We start from the raw sequence: 15,121 nt of genomic DNA on the forward strand, positions 1-15,121 counted from the left end.
GGTAGACATTTAATAGTGTCAGTTTCAATATCTTCCTTTGAAAATGTATTATTTCAGGTTTAGTACTGTGGTTGAACAGTTACCAGAGAAACAAATATCAGTGAGTTGCTTGTTGATCAGAGAAAAGATAATGGAAAAATATACTATCTGGAATCCCCAAGAGTTCACTACTTGGTCAGTTGCTTTCATTCCTGTATTATCATTGATATTTCGTATATGTTACAGTCTTGTAGCTATCATTTTATACTGACAATGTACAGTGGTGTTTGTGTGCTAACCCCAAGAATATCACTTCTGCCCATTTGCACCAAATACGTGGGTGCTCCGGGCTCAAGCACCCAAAAAATAATCTTATGCATAAACTGCATTGAAATTTCTACCCTCTAAAATATTATTTGTTCATTTCAAATGTGTTTGAGCAAAGACAATCAAGCAACACACTCGCCCATTCCTCCCTATCTTTGGCCAAGTCAAGGGCAGTTACAACAACAACAATGGAAGTATAAATTGTGTAGAGAATCCCTTTTTTTCAGCTTGCTTTGATGTTTCCTTACAAGTACTGCACTACAATATGCCTGCTCAATTCATCGACCATTGTTTTTCGCCCACTCCATTCACCATCTGTTGTTTTCAGATAACTTCTTGCCACTATGGAGCACTAGTAAAGAATAAGCTAGAACATAAAGACGTCAATTGTGAGCAACTACCTAAATAGTTTCTTTTTTCTTCTTTTGTTTGTTTCAATAAGATACAGAGTTGTGTGGTCTATGACTGTAATGACGTTTTTTTAAATGTAACCTGGACTATTATCATTTTGTTTGTTCTCAGAGAGACAATGGCTTGGAAGAATGAAAGAGCTTAGTTTGTGGACTGAGAAGTTCTGGTTTTTAGAAAAAAGGAGCCTTACAGTCTTAATAGTAAGTACAAAGAAGAGGTTATCCTGACCGGATGTGTGGACCAAAAGCTCTTTACTGGCCAAAAATTTTCACAATTTTCAAACATGATCAATTGACACATGCGGAAAGCTACAACACAATATTGAGTATTTCTTCTTTACATATTTTTGAATTCAAACAATATGGATAAATTTGCCATATGTTTGTTATCTCCATCACATGTGTATATTAATGGCATTGAACAAAGTGAAAAGAATGTTCAGGCAAAACATAATAAATCCAAGGATCTGTCTTCTGATGTTCAGTAATTTATTAACAACAAGTTTAAGAAATTCATCAGGCAAGTCACACAACTATGGATGGAAAAAGACAGTTCCTTGAATTTCTTACAGCAAAAAATTGGACGAAGTGTTCTGTAGTGTGTGCATGCATGCATGCATGTGTGTGTGTGTGTGTGTGTGTGTGTGTGTGTGTGTGTGTGTGTGTGTGTGTGTGTGTGTGTGTGTCAAAATTCTCAATTCCAGTATAGTGCTTCCATCGGAAACTGCTACTTCTGCAGATCGGATTCATATAATGCATTTGTTTGAAATGGATGTTCCTATTGGCAAAAGGCAATTAAATGTTTCACGGTTCATGAAAAATGTACACTTTGTCATTTTTCTGTGACTGTGTTGGCAACTATGAAACAAGGAATTAATATGTCATTTCTTAACTCAAAACATACATTAGGATAAATGAAAAATGTATGCAAGTGATTTTAAAGTTAATAATGTCCCTCTAATTTTTAAGTCATCAAAGAATAACAATTCGGGGTCAAACCAATGAAGTATCAAATATTCATCATTTCGAAAGAAAAACATTCTTGGTTGCAGGGGAAATAATACTTTTACTGACACATTTCACCCTTCTGGACATCACCATAAAATCTATAAGAAAAAGAAAATAGTATTCAGCAGGATAGAGGCTTATCCTGCAGAGCTATATTGGAAATCGAAGGATTTATTAGAGAACTTATTTTAATATACTGCAAAATTTGTATTCATCACAGCTATAGAGACTGTTGTGCATACATACAGGGCAAAGAATGGTATGATTCAGCTACTGAGAGCTATAGTGTGGGGAAAACCACAAAAATTTATGCCCAGTTCAAACCTTACCTGAAACCCAGAGGGTTCATTTCAAAAAGCAGTGCTGGTTTGCAAACCATGTATCACATTCTGTACACTAAACAATAACTCATTTGAATCACACTTAAATTTCCACACAAAACACATACTGTTTGAACTGTCAGTTACCCAAGTAATCTGCAAACGTGCATCACTGCATTTCTTCAAACATAATATGAGAAACTGATATAATTATCTACTCTCTTAAAGACTTTGCTTTGTAAAAAGGAAAGCTAAATGTGAATTTAAGTAATTTAATTAATGTACATAAAGCACTTTATGTAAATATCTGTTATTTAGGACAAACAGTGATGCCCTTCTTCGCTGGTCAAGTAGCTGCTGCATGTAGTAATGTGGATTACACACTAAAGTTCACCACTACATGAACAAACTAAGAGTGTATACCAACAATATAGTAACCAGTAAAATGATTAAAATAAAATTGTAGGGATTGTAAAATAAAATATAGTGGAAACATACTCAATTGTTAAGCCGCTACAGTTATCTTGTGTGAAGTTCTTATAAAGTACAACACATAAAGAGAGAAGTTACTCAGTATTATAAACAATGTTAAAAACTGTTATTAAAACTGGTTGTGCATGGTTCTTAAGTTACATGTATAGTGCTTACTACATGTACTTTAAACAGGATGCTATTCAAATAAATATTTTAAAAAGTGATAGCACAGAGTCTAAATACGTGTGGTTTCTGATAATCAGCTGATTATTAATGACTAACTCTGTATGTGTGTGCTAGTGCTTTACTATTTCAATTTCTTCAAGGAGGCTTAGCTTTCTGCCTTTTGGAGGATGGTGCAGGATTTCAAGATATTCTCACATGTGTGGCTGGCATCTGATTTCTTTCAAATGTTCTGCACATGCAGAATGCCACTTGACTTCACTCTTCTCAGTAAGTTCATGGAATCTAATTTTATACATTCTGCCTGCCTGCCTGCCCTAAGTGCACCTTCTGGCATTCACAGAATCCCAGTTTATACATGCCAGAGGCATGTGTATTAATCCGTGTATGGCTGGTCATTGTGTAAGTCATTGTGGATTGTGAATGCTGTTCTAATGTCAGAATTTTTTAAGAGTTCTGCTAGTTGGTACAAGATGTTCCCCATGAAAAGAAGTACAATGAACTTTGGTTTTAGGACTCCAGATACACTAATACTCGATTACTTATTTCTGCCATTTTTTTGTTTAAGTAGTTTACCTACCACTTCAGGGTTATATCTAATATTTTGAGCCACATTACTCAGGTTACGTAGCTCCTGACTCATAGTCACTGGGGTTGGATTTGAAACTCCAGTGGTATTGTATCTGACACTTAACATGAACCTACCATAAGTGGTTCAGTGATCCACACCTCCTCTTTGCACCCCCCCCCCCCCCCCCCCCACCAACATAAATTAACTTTTTTTCAAATCTATGATTGACCACCTGTGTGACACACCTCCTATAGATTTTTGGAAAATGCCCCAGAAAGGTGCAACACGTCAATAAAAGTATTGCTTCCCCTGCAACCAAGATAGTTTTTCTTTTGAAATCCTTCATACAGTTGCTGTGCCAGATATGCCATGGAGTGATAAGAATTGCAAATATTCATCAGCTGCTAATGCTGCTGCTCAGGGCAGAAGGTATTCCTGAGTTGAAACCACAGCTGCAGCTAACTCCATACAAGTAGGTTTCTCACAATATATTAAATGAAATTATCTCTTTATTATCTAGTGATGTACAGCAAAATATTGTGAAATTTGTTAAGATGGTGCAATATTTTTCTCTCATTGTAAATGAGACTTGTAACATATGGGTGAATAAATAAATATTCTTATGCTCCAGATTTGTTGATAAAAATCTGAAAGTTGAAGGGCATCTATGAAGTAGCTTAAACAAGTTTCGTTTTATAAAGGGATATGTGAGACAGAAAGTGAAAAGGGACCACTCATTGGAGGAGTAAAATTTTCAATACTCTTACACATATTTTTTGAGTTGTAGATCAAACAGCGAAGACAGCCCAGGAATTGAACACTGATACACCAGTCTTCCCCAGAAAAAGGAAGATACCAAAATGCTGTGACAAAGGCAGTGCTCCTCATACGTATCAAACACCAAAGGAAATGTACAGAGAACGTTTTTCTTTTTCTTTTTTTTTTTTTTTTTTTTTTTTTAAAAAAAAAAAATACCTGATTTAGCTGTGGATTTGCTAAATCAGAGATTTCAGACAAAGGTTTTAGAAACTATCTGACAATGTTAAACTTTTGCTATCGGTCAAATTGGTGCTGATCGAATTTTGCAATTCCATAGGAGATATTTTGATAAAGACAAGCAAACATTGTGTATCGACATGTTTCCAGATGTATGCATAATAAAGAAAGAAGTTATCAGCTTGTCAGTCATTATAAATATTTTAAGTAGGCAGGACAGAGGTCCCATGTGTGAAGTTTGTACAGATGTTTTTATTTATACCTGTTACTTCTTATACCTCCGAGCAGTTATTTTCAGCAGTTAGAAGACTGAAAACTTTTTTGCAGTAAAAAATACATCCACAAAAAGATTGAGTGATTTGACAATTTTGCATGTTCATAAAGAAATGACTAAAAATATTGATATTATCAAAATTTCCAACAAATTCATAAGTGCAAATGACTTAAGAAGGAATATGTTTAACAGTGAAAGTTAATATATTGTTGTTATTATTATTATTATTACCTGGTACATAAAGTCAGTCTTTTGTAATTTCTGTTCACAAAAAGCCTTGTACAGTTCTTTTCGAAACACAATAAACATTATTTGTTTTTATGAAGATTTCTTAATTTTATTTCGTATGAATATTGTACTTTCTTTTAGTAATGTGTTGATAATGTCGTTGCCTCTTACAATCATTGTGCATGTGAGTTGTTTAAAGTATATAACACTTGATGACTACAGATCTAACTGGAATTTTATTGGTGAATTAAAAGTTGACAGGCAGGCTAATAACTTAATACAGAAAGGATCAAGTAATGTTACGATTACATATGTTGAGAATATTCATTAGCATAGCTTATCCTTATAACCCAAACCCACTATTGCAACAGCATCAGAGGCCAGGATCTGTCACAGAGGCCTTTGTGTGGGCGGACATATGGTCAGTGTGTTGCTTTGTTCCCAGGATTGCCCCTTTCCTCATTTCAGACTGAGCTGACCTTAGAAACATATATCCTGTGAGTCCATATTAGTACATTTGTAACTGGGTTTGAACCCATTTCTCTTGCACTTAAGTCAGCCATGTTACTGACTGAGCTAGGGCATCCCAACTTATCCTTACAGTACCAGTGTATTTTACTTTATTACAGCAAAGCCCTTTATAACATAGGCAGTGTTCATTAAGGTTTAGAAATAGAAGGTGATCATTTTAATAAATACTGAGAGTCCCCCATAAATATATACCGCATTCTGCCATTCATATGATCCCATAGAAATGTTGGAAAGTGGCTGCCTGTGTTTTTACCATTATCAAGCTTGACTTTGTCAGGGACAACAAACAATACCTGAGTTTCAAACTAAACCCTAAAAAGTCACAGACGATAATTTTTAGTCACAAAAAATTGATCAGAAAATATTTTCATGAAGTATTTTTCCCATTCTCCTCTATGGTTATTGCACAAGCAGAAAATAAATACACTCCTGGAAATTGAAATAAGAACACAGTGAATTCATTGTCCCAGGAAGGGGAAACTTTATTGACACATTCCTGGGGTCAGATACATCACATGATCACACTGACAGAACCACAGGCACATAGACACAGGCAACAGAGCATGCACAATGTCGGCACTAGTACAGTGTATATCCACCTTTCGCAGCAATGCAGGCTGCTATTCTCCCATGGAGACGATCGTAGAGATGCTGGATGTAGTCCTGTGAAACGGCTTGCCATGCCATTTCCACCTGGCGCCTCAGTTGGACCAGCGTTCGTGCTGGACGTGCAGACCGCGTGAGACGACGCTTCATCCAGTCCCAAACATGCTCAATGGGGGACAGATCCGGAGATCTTGCTGGCCAGGGTAGTTGACTTACACCTTCTAGAGCACGTTGGGTGGCACGGGATACATGCGGACGTGCATTGTCCTGTTGGAACAGCAAGTTCCCTTGCCGGTCTAGGAATGGTAGAACGATGGGTTCGATGACGGTTTGGATGTACCGTGCACTATTCAGTGTCCCCTCGACGATCACCAGTGGTGTACGGCCAGTGTAGGAGATCGCTCCCCACACCATGATGCCGGGTGTTGGCCCTGTGTGCCTCGGTCGTATGCAGTCCTGATTGTGGCGCTCACCTGCACGGCGCCAAACACGCATACGACCATCATTGGCACCAAGGCAGAAGCGACTCTCATCGCTGAAGACGACACGTCTCCATTCGTCCCTCCATTCACGCCTGTCGCGACACCACTGGAGGCGGGCTGCACGATGTTGGGGCGTGAGCGGAAGACGGCCTAACGGTGTGCGGGACCATGGTCCAGCTTCATGGAGACGGTTGCGAATGGTCCTCGCCGATACCCCAGGAGCAACAGTGTCCCTAATTTGCTGGGAAGTGGCGGTGCGGTCCCCTACGGCACTGCGTAGGATCCTACGGTCTTGGCGTGCATCCGTGCGTCACTGCGGTCCGGTCCCAGGTCGACGGGCACGTGCACCTTCCGCCGACCACTGGCGACAACATCGATGTACTGTGGAGACCTCACGCCCCACGCGTTGAGCAATTCGGCGGTACGTCCACCCGGCCTCCTGCATGCCCACTATACGCCCTCGCTCAAAGTCCGTCAACTGCACATACGGTTCACGTCCACGCTGTCGCGGCATGCTACCAGTGTTAAAGACTGCGATGGAGCTCCGTATGCCACGGCAAACTGGCTGACACTGACGGCGGCGGTGCACAAATGCTGCGCAGCTAGCGCCATTCGACGGCCAACACCGCGGTTCCTGGTGTGTCCGCTGTGCCGTGCGTGTGATCATTGCTTGTACAGCCCTCTCGCAGTGTCCGGAGCAAGTATGGTGGGTCTGACACACCGGTGTCAATGTGTTCTTTTTTCCATTTCCAGGAGTGTATATTTTCTCCTTGATGGTTAGTTATCGAATATAAGCAGTAAAATACAATATCATAATTTTAGATGTGCAACTCTTACAACAGGCAAGAAATCTCTCTGCCACATGCAATTCAAAAACTTCGAAAGCTAATTCCATTTAAAAAATGGGGGGGAGGAAGAAGAAGAACTAATCTAGTCATTAGTCATACTAAATCTATAGTATTGTCATGCAGTTCAACATGGCACAAATAGTGAAAACTCCAAACACTATGAAGAATCCATAAATTCTTGGGTATGATGTATGGAAATATTTAGTTTTTTGATCAAGTCAGTTCTACTCATGCGCAGGTAGGTTATGGGATATTTTTCACAACTGTGTTTTCTTCACCAGTTTCTTAATCAATGATGTTGCCAATACATCTCTTGCCCTGTCAAAAACCCGCCTTGTTCATCATCATTATTGTTAGCATCAGCATCATAACTGCAATATGAGATCTTATAGATTCAGCATCTTGATTGTGTGTAACACAATCTTCCTGCATCGTTATCTCTATTCAGAAATATGTTTGTGGCTGGTCCAAACACGTCTCATCTAAGAAGAGACTAAAGCCCTTTCTCATATTGTCAGCATAGCTTATGTAATGACACCCACTAACTCACACCTATTATTGGTGCGCCCACTTAACTTTTCCTGCTACCATGCCTTTTGGTTGGCATACAATTTCCTCAGTTTAACAACATTAAGTTACATTATTAGAAAGGTACTTAATACAATGTTCATAGGACTCATAATAGCCAAGTTCCCCATTGTTGTTATTGTCATTTGCAACTTATGTAACATACACAATGCAATGTTGAATGGAAACACTCTAAGAATATCTGTTTGGTTGTACAGGGGATCTGAAGAGTGTAATTGTGCTGGGTAAAATATCTAACAATATCTTTCCTTCAAATCCCGTGCAGTAAGTCTCCCCTGACCAGTGGTTCTGAGTGACTTTTCCAAAATCTACCCCTTTTCTTAGACCTCTCCAGGTCCTTTTCCTTCACCCCTCTTCCTTCCCCTTCAACACTTCTGACTGAAGAATGAGCCACTGGTTCCAAAAGCTTCTCTTGCATTTTAGTCAGCCATGTTACTGACTGAGCTAGGTCATCCCAACTTATCCTTACAGTACCTTACTTTTATGTGTGTGTTATGCCACCACTTGGTGAGTAGAGCTTTTTATCCATCCAGTCAAATTATTTAGTCAATAATTGATTGTTTTCATTGTTATAACAAATAAACAGTAACTCCAAAAAAGTATTATCCTCACAATAGCAAAAATAGGTAGACAGGTAAGTGTGACAACTGTCACATGTGGAGTTTATGTTGTTATTATTCTGAAATGTTGATTTGGAGTATGTACAGAAGACTAGAAGTAAAACAGAGTTGTGCTCCATAATGCACAGGCTGACTACTGAGAAATGCAAAATTCTGACCTTATGTTGTATATTCGTGGAGTTGAGTACAGTCTTTAGAATGAAGTGGAAAAAGATGTTTGAACTTCTGAGAAGTTAAATTGCTGTGCGGAATATAAACAATGATGTTATGAATGATAGAAACATCCAGTGGAATTGAAGAGCTTGGCTGATAGTTCAGCATGTCAGGCATCAGTGAAGCAATCTGATGTTGCAACATATAATGTGTTTCCTTCAAGATAAAACTGAAAACAAAAAGTCATCACTGCCATCTGATAAAAGGCCTAGTCATGAAACTAGTCATAGAGCGATAAATTATTCTTTCAAAAATAGTGTGGATGATTGCAGTTTTCTTCCTAACTAATATTTAATTAGATGACCTGGAGTGAGAGTACTAAACAAAATACCCCAAAAATATGCAGAAACAAGCTTTGCACCACAGTTCATAATAGAAAAAGGATTCATGAACTAAAATGCTGTTGAATCAGCTACTGTTGCTGTGGGTAGATGAAATGTGTGTAAATTAGAATGTACATTTTTGGCTATCTGGAAGAGCTAATGTCATATAAGTGGAATGACCAAAGATGTTGGAATAATTGACTGCAAGCCGTAAAATAGTTATTGACAAATTTCTACACCATTGTGCACTCTTTAGGTATATGTGAGACATTATGTGAGTATGGCTTCTGTCCCTATCACCACCCATGGGTACAGCACCTTCAGTAAGGACACAATGTCAGCAGGCAGTTTGCAGGTAAGTACTCATAATTACTAATAAAGAATTAATTTTGTTCATTATAAATCTACATTTTATTTGTAAATGAATGAACAACAATTCCAAGATCCATACACATGTGGATGAAAAGTTTTAAAGACGTAAGCAACTTGACTGTCCACATTTTCTATTTATTGCATTATTTTCTTTTATCAGTGCTCCTCTGATAATATGAGGTGTGGTATCAGTGATAACCAACTTATAAGTGCTGTTAATATAGACAACCACCTTAAAAGTGCATGGTATGGCCAGCTTCTTCACAATCAAAGTACTCCAAGTATGTTCCTTCAGCAACAAAAGGAAGGTACTTGCATAAGCATAGAACCTTGTGCTTACGCCACAAACAGTAGTCCAGTACCAGGATGAAACCTATCCTGTACAACAAATTAATCAAAATAGTGTTGTTGTATGCCCCTCAGTATCACCCAGTCTTTCTTCGCTAGATTTTGGTTTGTACATTTGGTATGTAAAATGCTTCGAAGTTGGTAATGATATTTCTGAAGACAAATGAAGTCATAAAAAAAAACAAGAATGATATGTTAATTTGCTAACACATGTATTTCTTCACCACTATCACATGAAGATGGTGAATCAGTTTCAATCATGCCTTTTGAGTGTGCTGCTTTGTAGGGTTTTAAGTCACTGTAGGAAGTGTGTCGACCTTAAACCAACTCACATTCACTGCATTCAGTATTTACTGAGTTGAGTGAGAGTGGATTGTACTTAGCAGTTGTGCAGTTTGTAGTAATATAGTGAAAGAATGTAATGTTGCTGTAATTTACTTTATTTCACCCTTACTGGTAAGTGGCAAAAGGGTTTTACGGTTGTAAGTGAAGCTTTGATACAACATATCTAAGGAATGCTCTCTCACTGTCCTTGCACCAGCACTACAGAGCAGAAAATAGAGGATATTTGTAAAGTTAGCAAAGGTGATGAGGAACTAACTGTTGCTGAAGTATTCACCCTACAGTTTAAGATCAGTTGAGGAAACGCTCAGTAATTCAAATGTTGGTAGCTTTACAAGAAACTGTCAGAGTACTGAGATTGCCGAACGAGGAGCATAAAATAGAAGATGAAACTTCCAAATCACTTTTCACAACACGCAACAAAGAAAGTGATGCTTCTTGGCAAAAATCACCCCATGTGATGAGGCTTGTGTGCCACTGCCCCCCCCCCCCCCCCCCTCCCCTGCAAGGCAGCCAGTCCACCAAAATTTAAGTAAATCTAACTTGAAGGCATATCAGATGGAGGGGAAAAGGACGGAATGTGCAAGCTAAATTGTCAGTACATATATTATTTGGTGCCTTGAACACCGAAACAAACTGTATGGTACTTTTATGCTGACGTTACATGATACAGTAACTGTTTTAAATGTGCAGCTGTCATGAGCTCATAAACACTGCTTCCCATTCATTATATGGTAAGAGTAAGGAACAATTTTAGCATCCGCAATTAACAAAGACAAAAGACAATATATTTCACCATATGCACTAAGCAAGATGTTTAAACTAAATTTCATCTGCAAACACAAATCATAGAATGGTGAATTACTCTGTATCATAAAACACTGTGTGTTGTGTGTTTCACTTTCTTTTACTCCAAAATTTAATTACAAAAAATTACTGAAACGGAAGTGTTATGTTAGATAAAAATTGCATATCACACTAACCCCATATCCAGCATATCCTGTATTTGGCGAAGTGTGGGGCAGCGGTTATCAAACCATTCTGTACACCTGCCACGCATCCCATAGAAGTTCGTTATTTTTCGACGTGTCTTCTCATGGTCATATTTGCATCCTCGCAAGAACCTTACTATGTGCATCGCATCTGTAATCACAATAATTTATGGTAAAGAAAGCTATTTAAAATGACAATTTACAAAATGAATTGAAAGAAAAGGTATTATTAATTTCCTCTCATTTCATCACCATTTCTTATTGTCATGTTTGTAGCCTTGCAAAAATTTTACTATTTGCTTCACTTGTGGGATCAGTTTTTTCATGGCTTTGCATCTGATATATTCTAAATTGTCTCTATTACCATAACATAGATACAATACTCTCCTGTTATTTTTATATGTACTTATATAGTCAATCTACTACTTCATTTTCTCTAAATTGATATGCCATAACCAAGCATGTGCAACTTCTGTATAAGGTTACATTGCACAAAAATGAAAAATCAGTATGTATTGCAACAGTAGTTCAGAGTATAGATTTTAAATGTAGTACCAAGTACAGTACTAAATAAAATGAACGTGTAACTACAGCTGAGGATAACACATCTGCAACTGAGACTCAGGAATTTTATTTAGGTATGAATTACACAATCATGGAAGAAAATTGTGCAAAATCAATTAATAGTATTAATGAAGTAGCCCCACATCAGTTGTGAAGTATCCAAACATGAAATGCTTAAACATTTAACCATTTGAAAATATGGTACCAGTATATATTTTTATGTGTACATAGGAAAATCACAGATAATCTGAGTGAGTAGACAAGTAAGTAGATAACTACTCTACTCGAATGTACTATTTGCTTACAAGATGATATTTCACATTAAAACATTTCGTTTCAAAATATTTTTATAAGTTATGCTTCTAGAACACGTAATCTTGTACCTTCTTCAAATTACTACAGAAGAAAAACACTCGAAATAACTGGGTGGAACACACTACAGAACTGCTGAAGTGTCTTAACAAATCTCTATTTGCAATGTGAATTGTGTCAGACAAAGGGTATATAAAAATGAAAAAGCTGGCATACTATGCTTACTTTCATTCCATAATGTCATATGGGATTACTTTTTGGGGTAATTCATCAAGCCAAGCTAAAGTTTTCAGGACACAAAAGTGTGCAGTAGGAGTTGTATGTGGCGTGAAGTCAAGAACATTCTGCAGAAGCCTATTTAGGCAACTAGGGATACTAACTAATGCTTCCCAATATATTTATTCCTTAATGAAATATGTCATTAAAAATATATCACTTTTTCAAACCAACAGCTCAATTCATGGAATCGATACTAGAAATAAGAATAATCTTCACAAGGATTTAAAGTCACTTAGTCTTGTACAAAAAGGTGTGCATTATTCAGAAACATACATCTTCAATAACTTGCCAGCAGCCATTAAAAAGCTTAACAACCAATGAAATTCAGTTTAAGAGGAGCCTAAAGGATTTATTGATGGCCAACTCCTACTCCATTGATGAATTTCTCAGTAAAACCAACTGATTTGTGTGTGTACAATATAACTTCTGCACAATTTTAGTGCAGTAATGTGTTCATTGTAAATATTTGTGTGTGTGTGTGTGTGTGTGTAAGTACAATCTAACTTATGCATCATTTAAGTGCAGTAATGTATTCATTGTAAATAAGTATTATAGTAGTTGTATTACACGTTTATTACCTTATAAATAAATAAAAAACTTTTTTATTTTAAATTCAGTGCCTTAGTATTTGTAAAATGACTCTTTCATATAGTGTTCATTAAAAAATGACGATCATTCTACTTGGGACCTGTGTAATGGTACATTAGCTTATTTGTTTTAGTTGTAAATATTGTCATGCATTGTTGTTTTTCTGACATGTTATACATCCTGGAGGACCTCCTCACCACGGATCAACTGGAATGAAAGTAAATCTAATCTAATCTAATCTAACAAGTAATCACTACGTAAAAACGTAGTGTGTTGAGATCTGAAGTAACAGCAAACTACATCCTTGTAGTAGTAAGAATGTGGATGATGCGGAAATTGGAACACCATCGCACAGATCTATGAAGTCTCAAAATTTAATTGAGCATTCTGGTAATAGCTGCTACCTCGGGTGACAATCTCGTGTGTATCTGGATTAACTTTGCGCCACTGTTCAAATGGCTCTGAGCACTATGGGACATAACATCTGAGGTCAGCAGTCCCCTAGAACTTAGAACTACTTAAACCTAACTAACCTAAGGACGTCACACACATCCATGCCCGAGACAGGATTCGAACCTGCGACCGTAGCGGTCGCGCGGTTCCAAACTAAAGCGCCTAGAACCGCTCGGTCACTGCGGCTGGCTGCGCCACTGTCTGTAACGATTCAACAGTATTTCGTAGAGCGTTAAAAGTTTGACTTTCTATCTCGTGGTTTTGTGTAAATATTGTAAAAGTAGTATTTTGAAACTAACTACGTTCCCTGAGCTTTCATGACGCAACATCTCGAAAACATTGCCAAGAACGGGATGGAATCAGTACATTGTTATTATCCTGGTACAATGTTCCAGCAGTTACGTTTTCAGTTTTGTATGTGCGTAAAAGAGAATACGGTATTGTATTTTTACCACGATAGCGGTGCGCGAATATTACACGCGCACGTACCAGGATCACTAGTATTCACCTAACAGGACTAACTCTCAACACAGCAATCTGCTGTCAAAGCTGGCGGTGTTCGGCACGCAAGGCAGCCAACTTACCAGTGTGAGCGTTAAGGTGAGGCTGCGTGCGCAGCCAGGCGCGCACCTTGGCCACTTCTTCGGGCAGACGATCTTCTGCCTCATTGAGCACCTCTGCCGCGTGTCGGAGGGCATCACCGTCTAGTGTTGTAATGTAGCCGTCCTCCACAATCTCCATGACTGCCACCTGCTTCCGCTGCGGACACTACACTCTGGGGTGACTGCCTGTGGGCGGAGCCGAGATACTGCAGGTTTAGAGTGCAACAGATAAAGTTCCGCGCTGCGGCAACAAGTGTTTGCTGACAGCCTGCCCTAGATGATTATGATCCTCCTGCTGGAAATGCTGCTAAAGGGCGGCGATTCAAAGGAGTACACACAATCAGACTCCTAACAGCATCTCTGTATATGCGATACTGTCTCTCGTTTCTATCGGACGGAGGCTGATCGAGTTCATTGATAAGATATCTAAAAAAATCACAAAGAAAAGCAATTGTATTAATGTAGAAACGCAATTAAAATGAAAGCTAAGCGTATTTAGTCCCTCTGAGAGGCGATAGAGCAACTCACCCAGGTCTGTACCTCTGCCTCTACAGTGCCAGACTGCGCTCGCTTGGGCTCTGCGCTGTTATACTTTACTACACCGTCCTTCGTCGGCTCCGCTATTGTTCTTTCGTCCCGCCTTTCCCATGTGACCAGAAAACTGTATCCGTAATATTGCGAATGATAACGAACTGTCGGCATCGTCCAATTAGCAGTTCCGCGCTGGTACAGTCTGAGAGTCGCAGAAACGGAGCTTTGTGTGCGCGCATGCGCAATTGATGAATGTAGTGGGAGTGGGAGACGGGGCAGAGGGGGACCAATTAGACAACAGAACAGCGCTGCAGGGCCGGCAGACACCAGTGGAGGAGCGCAGCTGCTTGCTTATGGGTCAGTTTGTGTTAGTTGCACTGTGACAAGAGTTCCTTGGCATGGTTACTTACTATGTACGGTCACACGATATTCGTCAGTTCCCTGAGCGAAATATAAGATTTAGTAGCTGTGTGCAGTTACATAGCGTTCCGGAAAAAACCAGACACATATTGACAGATGATATACTAGGGGCCAATCTGAAGAAGAAATATTGTGTATTTATATTTTCTAGTCTCAGCGGTTCCCATGATTGTAGACTGTCAACAGTGGGAATGGAACAGGTGATAGTATCTGCCTACATATTGTTTTTTATTGTCAGTTTACCCTGACAGCTCACGTTCTAAAAGGCCTCAGTACTTTTAACGGCTTGTGTAGACAAAGTTACCGAAGCTGCTTTTCACATCTGTCTGTGGTCCCA

General features: G+C 38.7%; 1 protein-coding gene across 1 annotated transcript in view; it reads right to left on the reverse strand.

The window, feature by feature from the left end:
• The window catches only part of LOC126477012 (retinol-binding protein pinta), a 60,470-nt gene extending 45,918 nt beyond the window's left edge, over window positions 1-14,552 (reverse strand). Inside the window, exons 1-3 of the mRNA XM_050103585.1 lie at window positions 14,362-14,552; window positions 13,816-14,259; window positions 11,027-11,186 (exon numbers count right to left, since the gene is read on the reverse strand). Coding sequence (XP_049959542.1) covers window positions 11,027-11,186; window positions 13,816-13,972 — 317 coding nt within the window. The 5' untranslated portion in view covers window positions 13,973-14,259; window positions 14,362-14,552. The remainder of the gene's footprint in view (window positions 1-11,026; window positions 11,187-13,815; window positions 14,260-14,361) is intronic.
• Window positions 14,553-15,121: the final 569 nt, after the last annotated feature.

This window comes from Schistocerca serialis, chromosome 1, assembly GCF_023864345.2.
Source record: "Schistocerca serialis cubense isolate TAMUIC-IGC-003099 chromosome 1, iqSchSeri2.2, whole genome shotgun sequence".
Lineage (NCBI taxonomy): Eukaryota > Metazoa > Arthropoda > Insecta > Orthoptera > Acrididae > Schistocerca > Schistocerca serialis.